The sequence below is a fragment of the Ochlerotatus camptorhynchus genome, unplaced genomic scaffold, assembly GCF_037179485.1.
Source record: "Ochlerotatus camptorhynchus isolate MF236.1 unplaced genomic scaffold, CSIRO-AGI_Acam_v1.1 ptg000743l, whole genome shotgun sequence".
Lineage (NCBI taxonomy): Eukaryota > Metazoa > Arthropoda > Insecta > Diptera > Culicidae > Ochlerotatus > Ochlerotatus camptorhynchus.
This window is the reverse complement of record NW_027041212.1, coordinates 107,147-126,453: the sequence shown is the minus strand read 5'-3', so window position 1 is coordinate 126,453 and position 19,307 is coordinate 107,147. Positions and strand designations below refer to the sequence as shown.

At 39.3% G+C, this 19,307-nt stretch overlaps 2 protein-coding genes across 5 annotated transcripts; both read left to right on the top strand.

Moving 5' to 3' along the window:
• The first annotated feature begins 486 nt into the window (after positions 1-486).
• On the top strand, positions 487-2,044 carry MRG15 (MORF-related gene 15). The gene is made up of 3 exons (XM_065238235.1): positions 487-590; positions 657-774; positions 836-2,044. The coding sequence occupies exons 1-3, from the start codon at positions 563-565 to the stop codon at positions 1,836-1,838; spliced, it is 1,149 nt and encodes a 382-aa protein (XP_065094307.1). The 5' UTR covers positions 487-562; the 3' UTR covers positions 1,839-2,044.
• A 301-nt stretch (positions 2,045-2,345) lies between these two features.
• Cp190 (centrosome-associated zinc finger protein CP190) lies at positions 2,346-18,275 on the top strand. 4 transcript variants are annotated; one of them, XM_065238232.1, is made up of 3 exons: positions 2,346-2,736; positions 9,696-12,164; positions 15,821-18,275. In XM_065238232.1, the coding sequence occupies exons 2-3, from the start codon at positions 9,779-9,781 to the stop codon at positions 16,978-16,980; spliced, it is 3,546 nt and encodes a 1,181-aa protein (XP_065094304.1). In that variant the 5' UTR covers positions 2,346-2,736; positions 9,696-9,778; the 3' UTR covers positions 16,981-18,275. The 4 variants fall into 4 exon arrangements, with proteins under 4 accessions (XP_065094304.1, XP_065094302.1, XP_065094306.1 ...); XM_065238230.1 differs by having other exon boundaries at positions 2,346-2,793; XM_065238234.1 differs by having other exon boundaries at positions 2,356-2,399.
• Positions 18,276-19,307: the final 1,032 nt, after the last annotated feature.

The window sequence follows — 19,307 nt, the reverse complement described above, 5'->3', positions numbered from 1 at the left end:
TTTAACTACTGTTTACGTTACGCACCGGATTTGCAAAGACCACATAAACAGTAGAACGAGGGGTGATTCCTTGCCAAATCAAAACTGCGGATCCTAATCCGATCATTTTTTCCATTTCTCGACCAACAATTGAAAAAGCCTATCAGCTTTTGTAAGCAAATCTTTGTAATCCTTTTCCTTGCAAACCAAACACCATATACGCAAATTAATAGCATCATCGTGTACGGGAAAGTTTCTCCTACCCGATGATGTTGTTGGTTTGCATGGGCGGGCTATGCTTTGCGAGGAATGATGGGCTCTTAAAAATTTGATTACGAAAGGTTATAGGCTCTTTTCAATTGTTGGTCGATTTTTAATCAGTGTGTGGAAAAAGCTTTCAAGTAGAGCTGCCCGGTATCGCGTCCTGTGCGTGCGGAAAAGAAGCGCTCTGAAGCTGTCGCTTTGATCATCGAGAACCAAAACAAAACAAACTTGTGTCGGGATCAGTCTTAGTATATATGAGTACACAAATTTGAGATATTTCCCGAAATTTTAGGGAGATTGTGCTGTAAGGATAATAAAGATGCCACCCAAATTGAAGTTCACGGAAGGTAAATATTATCTACATCAATTATTCGATTTAAAGGACGATATTGCATCGAAATTTCTGTTTTTAGGTGAGAAGGTTCTCTGTTTCCACGGACCGCTTATCTATGAAGCCAAAATGCTGAAAAGTATGGTCATGAAGGACAAACAAGTGAAATATTTTATTCACTACGCTGGTTGGAATAAAAAGTAAGTTGTTGATTGTGGAGTTCGACAGTGTACCATCACATTCGTTTTCTTCCGTTTCCAGTTGGGATGAGTGGGTACCGGAAAACCGTGTACTGAAATACAATGAATCCAACGTTCAGCGGCAGAAGGAGGTCACCAAGCTGCATTCGTCTCTGGCGGCGAAGAATAAAAAGGCCAATGTAAAAGCTAAGAAAGCCGATACTAGTGCGGGTTCTAGCAAAGACAGCGATTCCCGAGCATCCACTCCTTCAAAGGAGATTACAAAGGAAAAAGAACCAACGGTGACACCTTCGGGAACGGTTACTCCGACTGTATCCGGTTCCAGTACGGCGTCCAGCACAGCTTCAACCAGTCGCAGCAGGGCATCGGTGAAAGCTACTACCACACCAGCTCCGCCCGCCAAGGATAAGTCTGAAGAAAAGGAAACACCTACCGAGAAACGTAAATCGGAAGATGCTGCCGAGAACTCCGCTTCTGCTCGGAAGAAGCGTGGTCGTAGCGATACTACTTCCTCCAACGTCGAATCGGAAGATCAATTCGTCTCGAAAGTGGAAGTCAAGATCAAGATTCCGGACGAGTTAAAACCCTGGCTGGTGGATGATTGGGATGCAATTTCTCGGCAGACCAAACTGGTTGAACTTCCTGCTAAAACAACCGTCCAAGAGATAGTGGATAATTACGTTCAGTACAAGAAATCCAGCAAAGTTTCTACAGCCACGAAAGAGAACGCAGTACAGGACATTGCCAATGGCATCATAGAGTACTTCAATGTTATGCTCGGATCGCAATTGTTGTACAAATTCGAACGTCCACAGTATGCCGAGATGATTCAGAACCAACCAGGAGTACCGATGGCTAAGATTTACGGGGCATTCCACTTGCTGCGGTTGTTCGTTAAACTAGGTTCGATGCTGGCATTTACTGCACTGGATGAGAAGGCTATTCAGACGTTGATAGGTCATATTCAAGACTTTTTGAAGTACATGGTCAAAAACAGCTCAACGTTGTTCAGTATGCAGCAGTACGTTAACACTAGCCCGGAGTATCATCGAAAGGCACAATGATTTCCAATGAAATTTCATCGCTTCGAGATGAACGGCTGATTTATCGGTATTAAGATTCCTAATATAAGAACATTGAATTTCTGAAGCTAATGTTTAAACTAAACTTTGAAATCAATAACTGTCCAACTTTGTTTTGAGCTACCACATTTAGATGATCCGAGAAATCAGCACCCAGCTAGAATAACGAATGGCTTATTCACCTTAGAAATGAACAATGGCTTATTCACCTCACTTTAAATATGTTTTAAATACTTCCGTATGATCACAATTCAATAGATGATAATTATTTGGTTCAGTGTAATTTCTGAAACTTCAAATGGAACAGCTCTATTTACCACACAACCGAAGCCGAATCCATTTCATTGTTTAAAAAATTACTAACACACATTTCCGTTACACTCTTCTATACCAACCGATAATCGGAAGAACGCAGAAACTCTCCTCTCCTGGGGAAGCTTTCGTGTTCCCGCATACAGTCAGGTACCTCGTTTGGAAAGCTTTTGGCTCCTGAAGTCACGACGAGTGTGTGTAGTACGCCTAGCAGATGGAGCTGCGTTTTCGGTGAGAAATTTTTCAACTTGTAAAAGTGCTGAAATAGATTAAAATTTCCTGCGAAAAGTTCTGCCAAGATCAAAACCTAGTGCCGGTGAACATAGATCAGGTGAAGGATCCTGATTGCAGATAGTGATTGTGGGTGGAATTCAACGGCTAAGTGAATGCATTTTGTCGCTTATGACTTCATGGACCGTAGCATGATGCTTGTGTAGAGTGGATCGAAGAAGCTTCCTTGGTGCAATTTGAAAAGAGAGGGAAAGCTGGTGACGTCATTTGCAACACACTTCGTAGTGTTGTAGGCAGTGGATGAAAACAAACTGAGAATGACACGGAGATAAACTTTGTAAGAGAATCAATCATATGAATGAATAGTAATTGCTGAATAAAAATAATAATTCTGGTAAGCATTGATTGTAATTCACTTCCAATTATGTGGAGATACAAAATGTAGTCCATTTTGCTTATTGGTGTCATGATTTCTAGATATAGAAGCTATTTTCTCTAATGAATGAGGTTTATGCATGAACGGTTCTAGAAAAGGCCAAATTATAATAAACTGGGTTCTTTAGGGGTATTGTGGTGCATATTCGTAATCCACATTAAAAATGGAATCGAAATCCAAAAATTTATGACTAGACTGGAACTATTTTAAATAAGTGCATAAGTAAAAATCACCATCCCGACTTCCTTGATTTTTTTTGTTAAGGCTCCGCCGCAATGAGCATCTGGTTTTGCCTCTACTGCGATGTCCTACCAGGTTCCAATCTAGCGCTTGCTTGCCAATCCCCCTCCACTTACGCTCTCGAATTTCAGCTGATATCGGCTTCTGACAAACATCGTAGATGGAGCTCAGTATTATAGATCCAGTTGTGAAGAAACCCGTCACGCTGGCATCAGTTGATGAAAACCTTACAGCTTTTTTGGTTTTCTCCCCTGCCTGATACAGTCGCACAGATTTCTCGCGTCTCTTTTCAAATAGACCAATGTAACATATCCACCATTTTGAGAAAATCGAAGTTGAAGTTCGACAGATTATTATTTTAACTGTTTAAAAACAATACATTTTGCAATACTATTTTTAATTTAGTCAGTGTAAAATAACGTTGAAAATTCAGAAGAAACGATAAAATCACAATTTTACTTTAAATTTCATGCTACAACATAGAAAAAACCACATAAGTAGTTTTGACAAGTCGAGTTGTACATCGGATATTTTGACATTGGACGATTTTTCTCAATGACATAATCAATGAGTGTTACATTGGACGTTTTGTCTTCATGATACTAGATTCCCTTTCACAGATTTCAGAGTATAGTACCTAACTTTAGATTGGCCCCGCCTTTGGAAAATGAGCACCAATCATGTTAGGCAGTCCGAATGACCGAAGTAACAATCATATACCCATCATTTCAAACTGTACATTGGACAATTTTTGATCGATGATTTTCTTAAATAAATGAAAGTAAATTTGGATGGGTGTTTTTGTATCACATACAATGATAGAAGAGCAATAGCTTGTATCGCTTAACTCGATTTGTTTACATTTGTTACATTGGTCTATTTGAAAAGTGACGCGAGATTTCACGTTTGATCTGAAAATTCGGAATTTGGTGCGTTAACTTATCTGGTTAGCCTAGCCTTCTTGATTCGTGTACTTACACCTGTGTTCAATATAATGGCAGCGCATGCCGATTTTCATACAAAATGGTCAACTTTGACAAGTTGTAACTTTGTTCTCTTAACATCAATTGAGCTGAAACGTTCGCCACAGAACTATACAAATATGTTCAATTTTACGATTACAAAATACCAAATTTTTGGAAGTACCTGCCGGAAAATGAGACACTAGGTAAAATTGTTCAAAAAAATAGCAGTAATAATAATTTGAATTTTAGCTCAATTTTGAGATTTTAAATTTTACATTTCTCAAAATTCTAACAATCCCCACCCAATTAACAAACGTTCATAATAGTGTTTCCGTGCTTCCATAAATTTGGTATTTTGTAATCGTGAAATTGAACATAATATTATTTGTAGTTCTGTGGCGAACGTTTCAACTCAATTGATCATAAGTTAACAAAGTTACAAAATGTCAAAGTTGACCATTTTGTATGAAAATCGACATGCGCTGCTATTATATTGAACACAACTGTATGTCGCTCTGCACCCGCCGTCTGACGCTATCTGACTGCCAAGGTATTGGAAACATTTCGACTTTCTCCACTGCTTGCTCCGCTACCGTAAAGCAAACCCCACACGCATCAATATATTGACGCGAAGGGGAATTATTGACAATAATATTGATGATGTGAATTCAGAAATATTGTCAATCTCGATATATTGACGTCAATATAGCATGTATTGACAATACGATTATTGTCAATAAAAGCAATCGTGTAGGGTTCACTTAAAGCTGCAAGGGTTGTCCATGTTGACATCCAACGGTTTTGTTGACGTTGATGGTTAGACCCGCCACAGATGAATTTTCGGCTAGGTCGTTGAGATTACTAAAATAAAACAACACCATCAACCAAATCGAAGTCATTGAGATACTCCATAGTGATAGGCTGCCAAAGCCGCCTACACGGTAATCGCAAAACACCCAATAATGACTACATAGTAAGCATTTTCGAGGGAGACTGGGACTACCCATTAAATGAGTAAATATATTACCCATTTATGAGTATTTGTTACTCAAAAATGAATACTTACTACTTATTTTTGTAGTTGTAATTACTCATAATTGGTTAAAATTTTACTCATTTAATGGGTAGTCCCAGTTTCCCTCAAAAATGCTTACTTTGTAGTCATTATTGGGTATTTTGCGGTTACCGTGTACGGTTCGGTACACGGTCATTTCACGGAGAACAGGCTCGAACAAAATTTCTCTAAAAACTTGTGTAAAGATTCCTATTCGACTTAAGCGCCACTAACGGTGACTTCCCCACTGATAGTGTTGCACAATTTACACTAGACACTAAGTCCTGGTAGCACCAAGTGGCAATTTATCGATACTAGCTCCAAATTGCGCACAGTGGAACATTTATAGAGGAAATCAGAAGATGCGCCACGTAAATTCGATGTTCCCACTTATCTTCAAACAAGATTCTGACCGACGTTGGAAGTCTGTTCTCTGTGAAATTTTTGTAAAGATCTTGGTAAAGATTCCTATTTGACTTAAGCACCACTAACGGCGACTTTCCGACTTAAAAACCCTCTTTGACATCCTGATGGCGCTGGCGTTACACAACTTACACTAGACACTAAGTGCTGGTAGCGTCAAGTGGCAATTTTCAACAGAAAATTTATTGATACTAGCGCCACATTGATCGAGAGTGATTTTTTTTAGAGGAAATCAGGAGATGCTAGCGCCACGCCATGATGATGTTCCCACTTATCTTTACACAAGTTTCTGACCGAAGTTGAACGTATGTTCTATGTGGTGTAAGGTAGAAAATTCTACCTACCTGTAAGGTAGAAAATACTCAGAGGGAGAGATCTTTTATCTTTATTTTTCTTTATTAAAGAGACTTTCAGCCATCGGCTGGTTCATCTCTTTAGAGAAAGATTAGCGAAGATAATATTTTGAGCCAAATGAACTGCCAAAATCTGAGCCAATCGAACATTCCCATTAGAATTTGTCAGAGGATTTCATATTCTTACTAGATTATATTTGGGATTACCTCTCAGGGCTGGGTTCAATCCCAGTCGGCGCTGCAGGGATGTTTTGAGGCATAACATCTCTGATCACGCCTTCCTTCGCAAGGGAAGTAAAGCCTTTGGTCCCCGGTTCATGAGTTGATGAGTCGATAGGTAGGGTCCAGGTGTGGGAGCTGTCTTCCTGGCGTCGGTAGCATTGGTGCTCAGCACGGAAAACAAGATCGACGGAAAACAAATCAAAGGAAAAAAAAAAGATTATATTTGAGAGTATTGCAATCGAACAGAAATTCAATCACCTTTATGTTTCGTGTGCTTCTCAAACTAGTTTGTGGAATCAAAAAAAAAAATCTAACCCTATTGATTAATTGATCTCAGTTGGTTAATTAATGGCACCAAGAAATCAGTGTCAACATTTCAAAGGGGCGTAATTGCTTTTGTAAACAATGGCTTTAATCGTCGATTTCTCGCGAATAAATGCTCACACATGAAAATCAATGACTTAAACAGGTAGAAGAATGTATCCTCTACCAGCTGGAATTGTTAATTTGGAGGGGTGAGCTTTAATTTGCGAGAAATCGATGGCTAAAGCCATTGTTTACAAACGCAATTACGCCCCTTTGAAATGTTGACACTGAAATGTGCAAAATATTGCGATGCAATCAATTATTATTTTGCGCGTAAATCGAATCAAAAATAAAAGTCATGTGAAATGCTGGGTTGCAAGATAATTCAGGTACAAATACCTGCTGCCGATTTGTATTTTGTTTTCTCCGCCTATCTCTCCCTCTGAGTATTTCTAGTGTAAGGTAACCACCTCCTGTCAAAGTTCATTCAATAGTTGAATTTGAAACGTCTCGTCTGATATTCATTCATAACATTTTATATAGGGGTGATTTAAATATGTCGTCCACTTTTGATGGGTGTAGGGGCTTCTAGAAATGATGACAGTATAATTAATATGTATTGGAAAAAGCGTGAAACAGGCTGTGAGGTGTAAAGTGGACCCTACACGATTACTTTTATTGACAATAATCGTATTGTCAATACATTCTATATTGACGTCAATATATCGAGATTGACAATATTTCTGAATTCACATCATCAATTTTGACCCTTCGCGTCAATATATTGATCTAATGGGCATTTAAATTTGTATGTTATCTACCTAGTTTCAACCGGTACAATCGGCCTCATCAGACTGGAGTTAGTGCTTGTGGAAGTAACGGTACAATCGGTACCGAAGCCCGAGCATGAAGCTTCTTGTAAAGCTTTCGAATCACGAATGAAATGTACCATTCATTGTTGATTAATTTACTAATACTACTGATTCATTATAGCTGTGATGTAACTGTGGGCGTGATTGTTTGTCAAATAACGAGAATCTTCTTTACCGATCGTGTGTGTAGTGCAACACATTTTTCGTTCTCATTCTCTTCCTACATTATGGTATCTCACTCTCTCTTTTCGTCTGCTCTGATCATCGGCAGTAGCAATCGATTGGAATGAAACTTGCAGCTAACAACTTTCGAGTTTGTGGTGGAAGCTTTTTTGGGTGCGCAACAAACGCGTTACATTATTCTCTCGGATAGGCATTATACAGATACAAAACGACAATCATGAGAGAGAGTCAGCCCAGGTCAGGTAGGACGCCATCTTGATATTTTCCAAGCAGAAAGCTTAGCCGAGCTCGCAGCAACAACTGCGGTGTAGCCCGAAAAGTTACCCTGTGTGTGGACATCTTGGATTTTGAGACAGAGACGAGGATGGTTTTCGAATTCGAGCGCTTTGAAGGGCTAAAAAATATCGGTGATTTAATTCGTGTCCAGATCCTAGTTTGACGGTTGAGATTTCGGGATTCCGGGTCGTGTTGTTAGTGGTTGCGATATTTACGTCGGATCCGGTTGTTTTCGGCAGTGAAAAGGTGCGCCGATCCAAGTGTTCCAATCGGAGAAGGGCATACGGTTTCGGTAGTGATATTTTTTTTTGTGTCGCGGTGGCGAATGTGTGTTGTTTTCTTCTGATCTAGAAACTTAAATTTCGAGCTGCGAAAATCTGAAGAATGCAAATAGTGTGAAAGCCGACTGGTTCCACTAGGGTTGATTTGGAATCAGTGAATTTGATATAGGTAATGGAGATAGATTCTTGCCGATCACTGAATGTCTAGAAAATTTATAAAGTTGGTGCTATTTTTACTACATAAATAATTTACTTCGCTGACGGCTGTGTGTGGTAGTGGTGCTTTGCTTTCGCTGTGTTTAGGCGTCACTTTCGTCATCCCAAAAGAGCATCAAAATATTGACTAGCTAGTCCAGAGTGGCTTCGAATAATATTCGTTTTAAAGGGATATAAGTGAAAAGTAATTGTTTAAATTGTGATGTGTTCTCAAATTCACAGAGATTTTTGTTAAAGTGAATAATCACATTCGTGAATGTTTGACGTAAAAATAAAATATTCAATGTTTTGAATGATGTGTCAAATTGCTTGCATGCGTCCCGAAGGTACACTGAAGTTAATCAACGGTTTGAGATCCGATGTTGTGAGTGATTTTTTTTTTCAATTTGTGAATGTAATTTGTAATCTATGAAACGCTTGATAGGCTGTTACTAACACTCTGAGAACACATCGTCAGGGTGTCTACTTCCTAGGCACTGTGAAGATATTTTTCTTTTGATATTGATCAAAAGTTCAATTTTTACGAAATTCTGAGAACCGCTATATCGTTTTGCTTTGAGATGATATACTTAATAAAATTAAATCAATGTTAAACTTCAACTAATGGTTTTGATTGAAAAACTTTAAAATTATTGTCATGTTTAAAAAAAATTGTGGCAATTGAGTTGTTTTTTTACTAATGCATTTAAAAAACCTTTTTTATCAAACAATGTGGCGAAAACAGTGTGAAATCTATTTGCATAGCCGTGATTATCAAAAGAGAAGGCCGATGAAGAGAATCTATCAATGCAGATTTGATGTCCTGGAAAATTCAGGGAATTTAATTTTGCAAAGCTGAGTTATAAGACTTTTTTAATTATGCATCCAGATTTATATTATACAAGTACTTAGATGTTCAGTCTACACGACTATGAGAAGTAATGACTTTTTAATAGCAAAACTGCTTTCATTCAAATCCGATTATTCCGAATATGGTGCACGGTACCTTCTTCTTACAGTTCCTCTGTTAAATTAATCTTCAGTTTTCATCCGGTTTGTCGCTCCGCTTTATTATGGTAATGGTTGAATGCTCGAAGTACTTCAGCTTCTGATTTAAACTCCAACAAAATAACAGGAAAATCGGTTTGTCTTGTTGTCAGTAAAGGGCACAGGCACATACAATAGTACTTATGGCAATCGGAAGACGTCTCCATTGGACCGCAAAAAATGTCCGAATAAACGACTTCCAGCGCTTGACTAGTATGATAGCCTTTCTTAGGAAACCGGATGTTTTCCCATAGATGACACATTTGGGACGTATTTCTACCAGAGATTTTAAGAAACTGAGGCAATATATTTCAAATTGTTTAGTAGTAGCATACAAATATAAAACACTCTCCTTGAAATTCTAGAAGAAAATGCATACTTTTTTTATCGAATAACCCCCACCTTACCAAACATCTAATGCAAATGTTCTTGTTTACTTTCAGATTTTTAATGTGAATCAATAGAGTGAAAACAGCGTAATTCAAACATTTAATCCATCTAACAGTGCCGAGCTAAAGAATCGAAAATGACGCGCATAACGGAAACCAAGTCCGTTAAGGTGGACAATTGGGGAGTGTTTTTCCTGCAGAAGTTGCAAAACTTCTTCAACAAGACCGACCACTGCGATCTGACGTTGCAGTTCAACGACAACTCCCAGCTGAAAGTCCATCGGCTGGTGCTGAGTGCTTGCACCGACTACTTCAACATGCTGGAAAGTACCTGTGAAATGTACGACGATGTGTTGATCATGCCGCTGGATCTGCAGGCGGACGTCATTGTTCCGATCGTGAACTTTATGTACACGGGAACGTTGGAGTTTCAGTACAACATGTACGAAAAGCTGCTGAAGACGGCCCGTGATATGAACATGACCGTGCTGTTGAAGCTGTTGGAAGCACACAAGCAAACTACCAGGATGGTCCAAGGCGGAAGACAGCCAGTGGTGTTGAACAAGCAAGCTCCAACTCCCAGACCTCGAACGAATGCGCAAAGTGGTGTGACATATCAGATGCCAGCCTCCGTTGCGAGAAGCTATGGATCGGTGAAACAAATTGCCCAGTCCAGGCCTGTGCAGAGGCTTGGGCAAGTATCGAAAACTACGATCGCTCCCTTATCGACTGGGTATGCGACGAACAAGAGCATGAGTATCCCGGAACCACGCACTTTAGTCCAAAAATACGGAGCTGGAAAGGAAAGCCAACCTGGTCCGTCTAGGTTTGAAGAAACTGGTATCCAGGATACACTGGAGGGATCATTCGATGACATTTCTTATGAGAGTAAGCCGTTGGTCACGGCCGATCAAATCAAAAAGGAAGAGGAGACGTCTCCCTTCGAAAAACTGCGGAAAGGTTACACAAATGTGAATCTGGCGAAACGGCCTGCGCCAACCAGTTTCTCTACACCAGCAGCGAAGAAGCCCAATTTAGATGAGGTTAAAGAATTTACGGAAGCTGCTAGGTTGAGAAGTCAGATAGCAGCCGAAGATGATGATTCGCCTGGTTTTGCTGATGACACTCATTTCGATGATGACGACGATGATGGAGAACAACAAACTCAGCAACTCCCGACGAAAGCCAGTCCTCACACATCGAGGCAAATCATCATCAAGCAAGAGCAAAAATCTTCGCCTGGTTCTTCTGGATCTGTTAAGCAAATTACCGTCAAAGATGAATCCGGAAATGTCGACCACGCAAAGATCATCAGCGAAGTGTTGAAGAAGTACCCGCATTTGGTAAAGAAAAACAAGAACATCAAACTCAAAATCATGCAAAAAACGTCTACTGCACAATCCACTTCCGGTGGTCAAGGCCAATCAGCTACAGCCGGTCCATTGAAAATGGAAGTTCGCACAGCAACGCCCTTGAAGACGGACATTTCCATGGTTCGCAAAGCAACGGAAGTCGCACGTGCTCCGGCACCCAATGCCACCTCCACACCGGCTCCGAAGAAAATCGATTCTAAAACCATGCACGCCCTGATTGCAAAGGGAGCCGAGAACATGACCGGCCCCTGGCTGTGTTTACGTTGCGGCATCGATGGGCGCCCCATCAGTATTCCCAGCTACAAAGCCTTCCGCAACCATTTGATCGTTAAACATAAAGAGAAAATTGACGCTCGCATTTGCGAACACTGCGGCTGGAAAGCTGAGCAACGGAATCCTCATCTGTTCTATCATTGGTTGACGGAACACAACATCAAGTCAACTATCAAGTTCCCTGTTTGCTCGGAATGTGGTCACGTCGCAATGAATGCTCCTGCCTTGCAGAAACACGAAGAAGAAAATCACCAGCGGGGTGATTTGCAACAGTGCATCTACTGTAACAAAGTGTTCGCCAAGGAAATGGATCTGTACGAACACATGAAGAGCCTGCACAAGCAGAGGGCTCGAGATGATGGTGTCATTGATTTCTCGGACGACGAATATCACGTCGAAGAGGAGGAAGAGGAGGAGGAGGAAGATACAACCGCCACTCCAAATACGAGCCAAGAAAAGCAAATCAAGGTGTTGTCCAACATAAGCATTACGAATAACAGAGGAATTCCGTTTGTTATCGACCACAGCCAAGCGCAAACGGTTTCCCAAATCGGAGGCAAATCACAAATCCAGCTGCAACAGATTACCCTGGAACCGTCGTCGGAAGCAGAAGCACTCAGTAATGTGGCATCCGGCATAGCCACCAGTTTAGGTTTGGTGGACAGTGCTAGCGTCGTTATCGAGGATCACAACTTCCCAGGCCAATACATCGAACATCAGATGGCGACGGTGCATGGCGAAACGGGAACGACTACCACAGTGACGGCTACCGGGCCGGATCAGCTGACCAAGTTGATTACGGAGGACGGTACGGAGTTGCAGTTGACGCAAAGCCAGAAGGAGGAGATTTTCTCACAGTTGCAGAATAGCGGAAACGGTAACGATGATTTATCGCTTTTCTTTAATTACCTGTAGCTTAGTTATTGTGTTCGTTATTTTATCGCTACCTAACAGTTGACCAATACTGCCTGCCTGTTACAATTGGTTTTCGAGCGTAATGTTTAATAAAAAAATCAGTATTTTCGAATATTTTATATACTGGAATAATGGAATACCCAATTGGTTGATTTAATTGATGAGTAAAATCAATATGCTTATTGTTCGGACCGAGGTACTCTGGGGAAGAACGATGCATAGACCGTTTCAGAAAGTGTGGACACCATCTCATGTTGAGATAAAACTCTTTTTTCTTAACAAGCTTCATTGAATAAATTAATTCCACGTTTCCGTTAATCTTACGCTAATGATCGGAATTTGGATCGAACCATGTTCAAAGGGTAATTTTCGATTGTTCTAGCCATATTTGTCCAGTATTTTCTTATTATTTTCGATTGAATCCACTGACGTGTTATGAACATATCTAGCTGAACAATACATTAGGTTCTAAGTAACATTGATCGATTATCTTCATCGACTTTTTTTTTTTAATAACTTGGGTACATAATCGTTTCTTGTCGTGTTTGTAGTTTTTTTTGCTTTGTTAGAGAGATTTTTAGCCTTGGGATGGTTCATCTCTTCGTGTTTGTAGTATTAGAAGCTAGATAATAGCTTCTTTCATCGATCTTTTTGCTGAAAATAGCTGGGAATATCTTAACATGACCTGGCAGTGAGGATGCAAAGAGAAAGTCGATGAAGAGGATCTGTAAATGTTACTTAGGACCTAATGCATTATTCAGTTTGATATGTATTGACCAGAGTTAAACAGGTTTCGGTAGGCTGGACCTCCGTACAGCTAGAAGGATTAATCTTATTGAGAATTAATGGTTTTTGGTGGTTTTTCGTACAACATTCTATCATATAGTTTACAAGCCATCGGTTTGACGGATGCTACCTGTATAGTCAGTAAAGGCACGTCCGGTCGAGGGAATCTTTCGGGTTGGAAATTTTCTCGACTTCCCTGGGCATAGAGTAATGATACTCTATGCCCAGGGAAGTCGAGAAAATTTCCTGCCACACAATATACAAATTCATGCATTGGTATTGGCATCGAAAGCTCTCAATTAATAACTGTGGAAGTGCATTTAGAACACTAAGTTGAGAGCACGTAATAAGCTAATATGCGCTAAGCAATAAGCTTGAAATGCGAACAGGAAGAAGAAGAGCTGTTTGGACCTCGTGTCGGTTCTTCTGCTTTTTTAAGGCCTTTAGAATGTTTCTAGCTTTGGCACGTTGGATGTTTCGCGTCGATATTCCTAGTTATTAGCCAAATCTCGAACAGAGGCACTCTTCTATTACAGTGAACATCAGTTTGAGTGATCTTTCGGTCCATAGGTTCCTATTTTCCGCCGGATTCCGGTGTGTGCTGAAAGGTAATATCTTCATAAGACTTCCGGACATCGGTTCGTTTTGCTTTGATACCTACTACCTCTATTGTAGCTAAATCCTGAGTAAAAGGTTAGGAAAGCAGCACAATTTGTGCTAGATTTTGTTGCGTGCTCTTCCGGGAAAATGTCCTGCATTTTGAAGATTTCGTAAAAACTTGCGCTATATATTCCTCAACGCACAGACTTGTTGAGGAATATATAAACAACAACACTAATCGATGAACAGTTGCTTAACGTCGTTGGGACAAAAATGGTTCCATGTTGAAAGTGTGTCCATACTTTCTGAAACGGTCTATAGAACCACAAACAAAATACACAATATTTGAAAATTGACTACTAGTTCCTCCCTATGGACATGGAGGTTAACGTTACTGAAGTAAGGGGTAGCATTTAGTCTCTTTATATTTACAAGTATGATGATTTTCCATAGTGAAACATATTGCCATAGCGAAATTAGCATTTGGCGTTAGATTATCAGCTTTAATAGCATGCTGTGGCTGTCAGTATGCCTCAAAGAATTTTTCCCCAAATGGTACATTTCTCCGAAAGCACTAGTTCCCCGACTAACTTACAATTTTCAGTAATAGACTGTAGATTGGATTTGTAGGCGTCGTTTATAGCAAGCACCGATAAATATGTTGTTGCTTCTTTTGCCCCATATTGGATTTACCTCAACTGTGTGTTAAAATCCTTGAAATTTACCTTGGATTTGTTTTTCGAAGTCCATCCATTTATTTGCCAGCAATAGTATTATTCTAGCCCAATTTTATTCATCATTTTGAATTTTAGCCCAGAATGAATGAGAAATAAACAAAATGCATCTTGAAACATATTTATCGATCAAAGATACAGCTATTTAAGAAACCAAGTTTAAAAAGGTTGGGCAGGCCATTCTAATACAAAAAAACACGATCAAAAACGGATTAGTAGCCGAGTAATTAACTAAAGAGAACGTAGATGATCAATGTTATTCACGACCTTACGCATTTGATCAGATGACGCTTTCTTCTAAGAAGAATTAAAAAATAGAAGTTTGTGAGTTTTGAGATCCGTGCTGTTGACATTGAGAAGCATATGGGAGTCCTCATCCAGGATTTTTTTTTAAAGTGAAATTCCCCTCTACACAGCATATCCATGTTTTGGCATAGATACATATTAGCAAGATATTGATAATATATAGGGGAAATGGATGTAATTTCGGTCTAAATGCCCCTAATTTGGATCCATACATGAATTCAGCAATCAACTAAATTTTCAATAGCGACCAAAAATATCCATTAGTACCGTTCCAATGACGTGTTCATCTAGATAAAATTGATAAATAGAAGATTTTTGCGATGGGCCCAATCTTAGATCCATAGGCCAACATTGTAGCCATTTCCCCTACTTAATTGACCACTTTGTCAAGCAGTTTTGGCGTGACTTTCTACCAGCGATTTCACAAAACTGGACAAACTGATTTCTATTTTTTTATGAAACGCACAAATCAGTACCAACATTTCAAAGGGGCGTAATTGATTTTGTAAACAATGACTTTAGCCGTCAATTTCTCGCGAATGAAATTTTACCTCTCCAAAATTGCTGCTAGCTGTTAGAGGAAACATTCCTCTACCTGCTGGTATCATTATTTTTCATGAGTGAGCTTTTATTCGCGAGAAATCGACGGCTAAAGCCATTGTTTACAAATGCAATTACGCCCCTTTGAAATGTTGGCTACTTTTCTCGAAGTTCTTGAAGAAAAAATCTCAAAATAATGTTTATTAAAAGTTCGAGTGGTAGTAAACGTCATTTTAGCTGCTCGAATGAAGTGGTTAATTGTTTTAGTTTAAAGTATATAAACACAATTGTGATGTCATTTGATCCTTCCATTGTGATTCAGACCTCACTGTACCCGCTGGGAGAAGATCCCTTCACAGTTTGCTATAAAATTAACTCCCTCGACATATATGCTCCATTCGATCAGACGTCGGTGTAAAAGCGCCTACTGGTATACTATCTATGCTTTCGATATTTTCGCAACATCGGCTACATCGCATTAGCCACGTGAACATCGATTTCTGTTGCGTATATTTGGGGCTCGTTGGTACATTTTCAAGTTTTATCGTTTTGTTTAATATGGTAGTTAGAGGAAATGTTTGCAACTGAACACAGTTCTATGTGATACCTAGTATTTTTTAAACCACGAAATAACTGTTTTCTATCGTTTTAGGTGGCAACGTGGTGATGGTACTGAACGATGAGAACTTCATCAGCGGTACCGGGCTTCACCTGGAAGATGGTACACAGTTGATCTCGTCCGCCGCATCCACCGGTCATAACTCGAACATTGTTGTTATGTACACTCAAGCCGAACCGGATCATACCACTCACAGTACAGTCACAACTACAGCACCAGTGACAACGACAGTAGCTTCAACCGTCACCAGTGAGAACATGGAACATCACGAAGAAGTCGAAGCAGCGGAAGAAGGAGCATCCAAAGGCACTGCTGCAGTCGCTACTGAAGATGAGACATCGCAAGCATCGACGCAACCCTCGGAGAAGGCCAGTGAGAAGGATTCAGAAAACCAGCAAATGGAAGTTGATGCCGAGAACAGTCAACACGATGCTGATTTGAGTGAATCGGCTGATGCTGAAGATTCGAAGCATGAAGAAGAGGAGGAGGAGAAGGCTGCCAAGGAGCGGGAAAAATTGAAACTAATATCTGAGTTGGAAGGCGATTGGTCCGAGGATACAGAAGAACACCCCGTTGCTACAGAGCAGAAGGAAGAGGCGAAAGAGCCGGCAAGTAAATCAGTGGAGCAAGAGCCAGAAAAACAAACCGAACAAGAGATAGAAAAGGAGCCAATCAGTGACAAATCGAAGACTGCTGCTGCAGCAGCAGAGAAACCCAGCAAAGCTAACGAAAAAGAAATAAGTCAACTGTTGGACGATTGGAACAGTGAGACAAAGTTGACCGAAAACGATTCCGATGCTGACCTGGAGAAGAAGTTAGAGAAAGTTGTCGGTGAAAAGCATGCAGAACATAAAGATGAAAATAAGGAAGAAAAGGAAACGGAAATGCCCATGGAAACATCAGCAGCTGATAACACAGCTGACAGCGTGGATAGCAGTATGAACGAAAACGATACTCATGTAGTGGTGTTGGCTGCCGAAAGTGAAACGGAGACTTCGATGAAGGAAGACGACGCTGACAATAGTCAGGAGGAGAAACCAGCAGAAAAACAGAAAAAACTTGAACCCGAAAGTAAAAACGACACCACTGAGGAAGATCAGGATGATCCGAAGGAGGATGAAGAGGACAAAGCTAAATCGAAGGAAGTGGTGAGCTCGTTGCTTGGAGATTGGGACGAAGACGATGATCTGTAGAGAGTTGTTATATTCTTATAGCATAACAATAATATCATGTGACTTTTTAGAAAAGATACGATGTGCTAATATTAACAGTAGCATTCAAAGTTTAAAATGAACGGTAATAGCATTACACTGTTACTAATTTTATAGATCAAGTTTTATATTTAATATATTACGTGAAATTGTCTTATTTTTCTCATATTAGAAATATTTTGTACTAACTACTGCACTGTTCACTCCATACATAGCAATTTATGCCTTTGATACTTCAAAGAATAGATACAAATCGAAAGAAGCATGATTCTTTCTAAATTTTTCTATTCTTACAAAACTATCGAATCGGATGTCCGTCAGCTGTGGATTGCCTGTCCGATTGGTGAATTGTGGCTGCTAAACATCGCATAAAATGCCATCTACGGATTGAACATCAAATCTCATTATTGGTTCGTGTCTTTGATTTGTGATACGTTTACAGAATCCGTTTGCCAACGAAGAACAATTTCATGTCAGAGTCGATGCTAATAATAGCCACGAAGCCAGAACTACCAATCGAACTGTCAGCCTATTGCAGTCATTACTAAAGATACTTGAATCAATTATTATAAAAAATTTTTGCTGGATATTTAGTGCATGTTGTCCTTGCGAAGTTATAGCAAGCATTTAGTTGATATTATTTCAGGTCGCCTAAATAGTATTATCTTCCTGAATCTTTGTCATCGACATGATATCTGTTTTCTTCATAATCAATGTCACTCGATGCTAACGCAAAACATGTGGTTGCCGCTAACACTGGTGAAAAGCGAAGACAACAAATCGTCTGAGGATGTAATATTTGCTATAAAGTTCGTTCGAAGCATTTACCTTTGAGCGGCAGATGACGCGATTGTACCTGTATCAGCGTTCGTATGAGAAAATGGCAGAGTTGCCAGTCTTCTTGATTTGTTGTCTTCGTGAAAAGTCAATGCTGCTTGTTTGAAACATTTTATTTTTACGGGATTCTAACATCGACTCTGATGCCTTCTACGGAATAGTTCTTTGCTTTCAACTGGATTTTCATGATTTCATAAAATTTCTCTCGTAAAAAAAATGGTTTTCAGACAAATTTGGCTTGATTGAAATGAAATTATAGTCTATTTTTTCCTTTAATTTAAGTGTCCCTGAAAGTACTAAACTTTAGACGTCACTGTCGTTAGAGCATAAGCGAATATAAAATGGACCATACTGTGAATTGGTTAACGTTTTAGTTGTTTAAGAGATGTTTCTTGTAAGCAGTTTAGTATAGAAAGATGATGTAAAAAATATAAACTGTCATTGGAATAGGTGTTATGTGCTGCATCCGAACTAACCTAGACATTTATGAAGGTGCAAAAACCAGTCGTCATTGTATTTCTCCTGTCATTTTACATAAGATGACGACAGCTTTTTGCGATCTGCATTGATATGTCGAAAATAACTGGGTTTGAAATTTTCAAAAATGTGCCTAATTAAATTGCGCTTAAACAGTTTCCAGAATTTTCAACAAAAGGTGAAAATGTCATAAATGATATGTGAACTTAAATTTAACATTATTTACGAAGATAAACGCATTTAAACGTTTTTTAAAATACCCAAACACCCCTAAATTTACGATTTAAAAGTTATTTATATGGAGATAAACGTGATTTAAAATTTAAATTTGTAAAAAAAAAACCATTGGAATCGAAATGTATGCACGCGATTTGAAATTTTCATTAATTCAAAAAACCCTTAAATAGAAATGTAGGCCGGCAGATAAATGCAGTTGATGATGATGGTCCCATATCTTATCGATTTATCTTAGTTTTATCTATCTTATTATTTATCTATTTCTGGTATTTTTTACATGTATGAATTAACAAGTGACACAGATGCGTCTTTTCAACTTAAGTTCATTTTTAAATTTTTATTTATTATTTAAAGTTCCTAGTCCTATCAGGCCTGTTTTTAAGAATGACCACCTTGGTGGGATTGGTTTGTTTTAAATTGGAAAAGGGAAACTACTTATAACTACTATTTACAACTACAACTACTATGTACAACTAACCTACTATATACAAATTGCTTATCAAAGCATGTTCTGATACATTGCATTTTTGTGCAAATTTAGTCTTAATTTCGTTAATTCTGGAATCTATTTTTGGAATGTCTGCCTCTTCGTGCATTCTGCTTTGTGCCACCTGGACTTTGTGAGTTTGAGCACTTGATTACCACACCGGTGCAGCGTAGAAAATTGCAGGTGCTATGATTTGATTGAAGACAGCCAGTTTGTTAACCCTAGAGAGGCGGGATCTGCGAGAAATCAGCGGATACAAACACCTAACTAA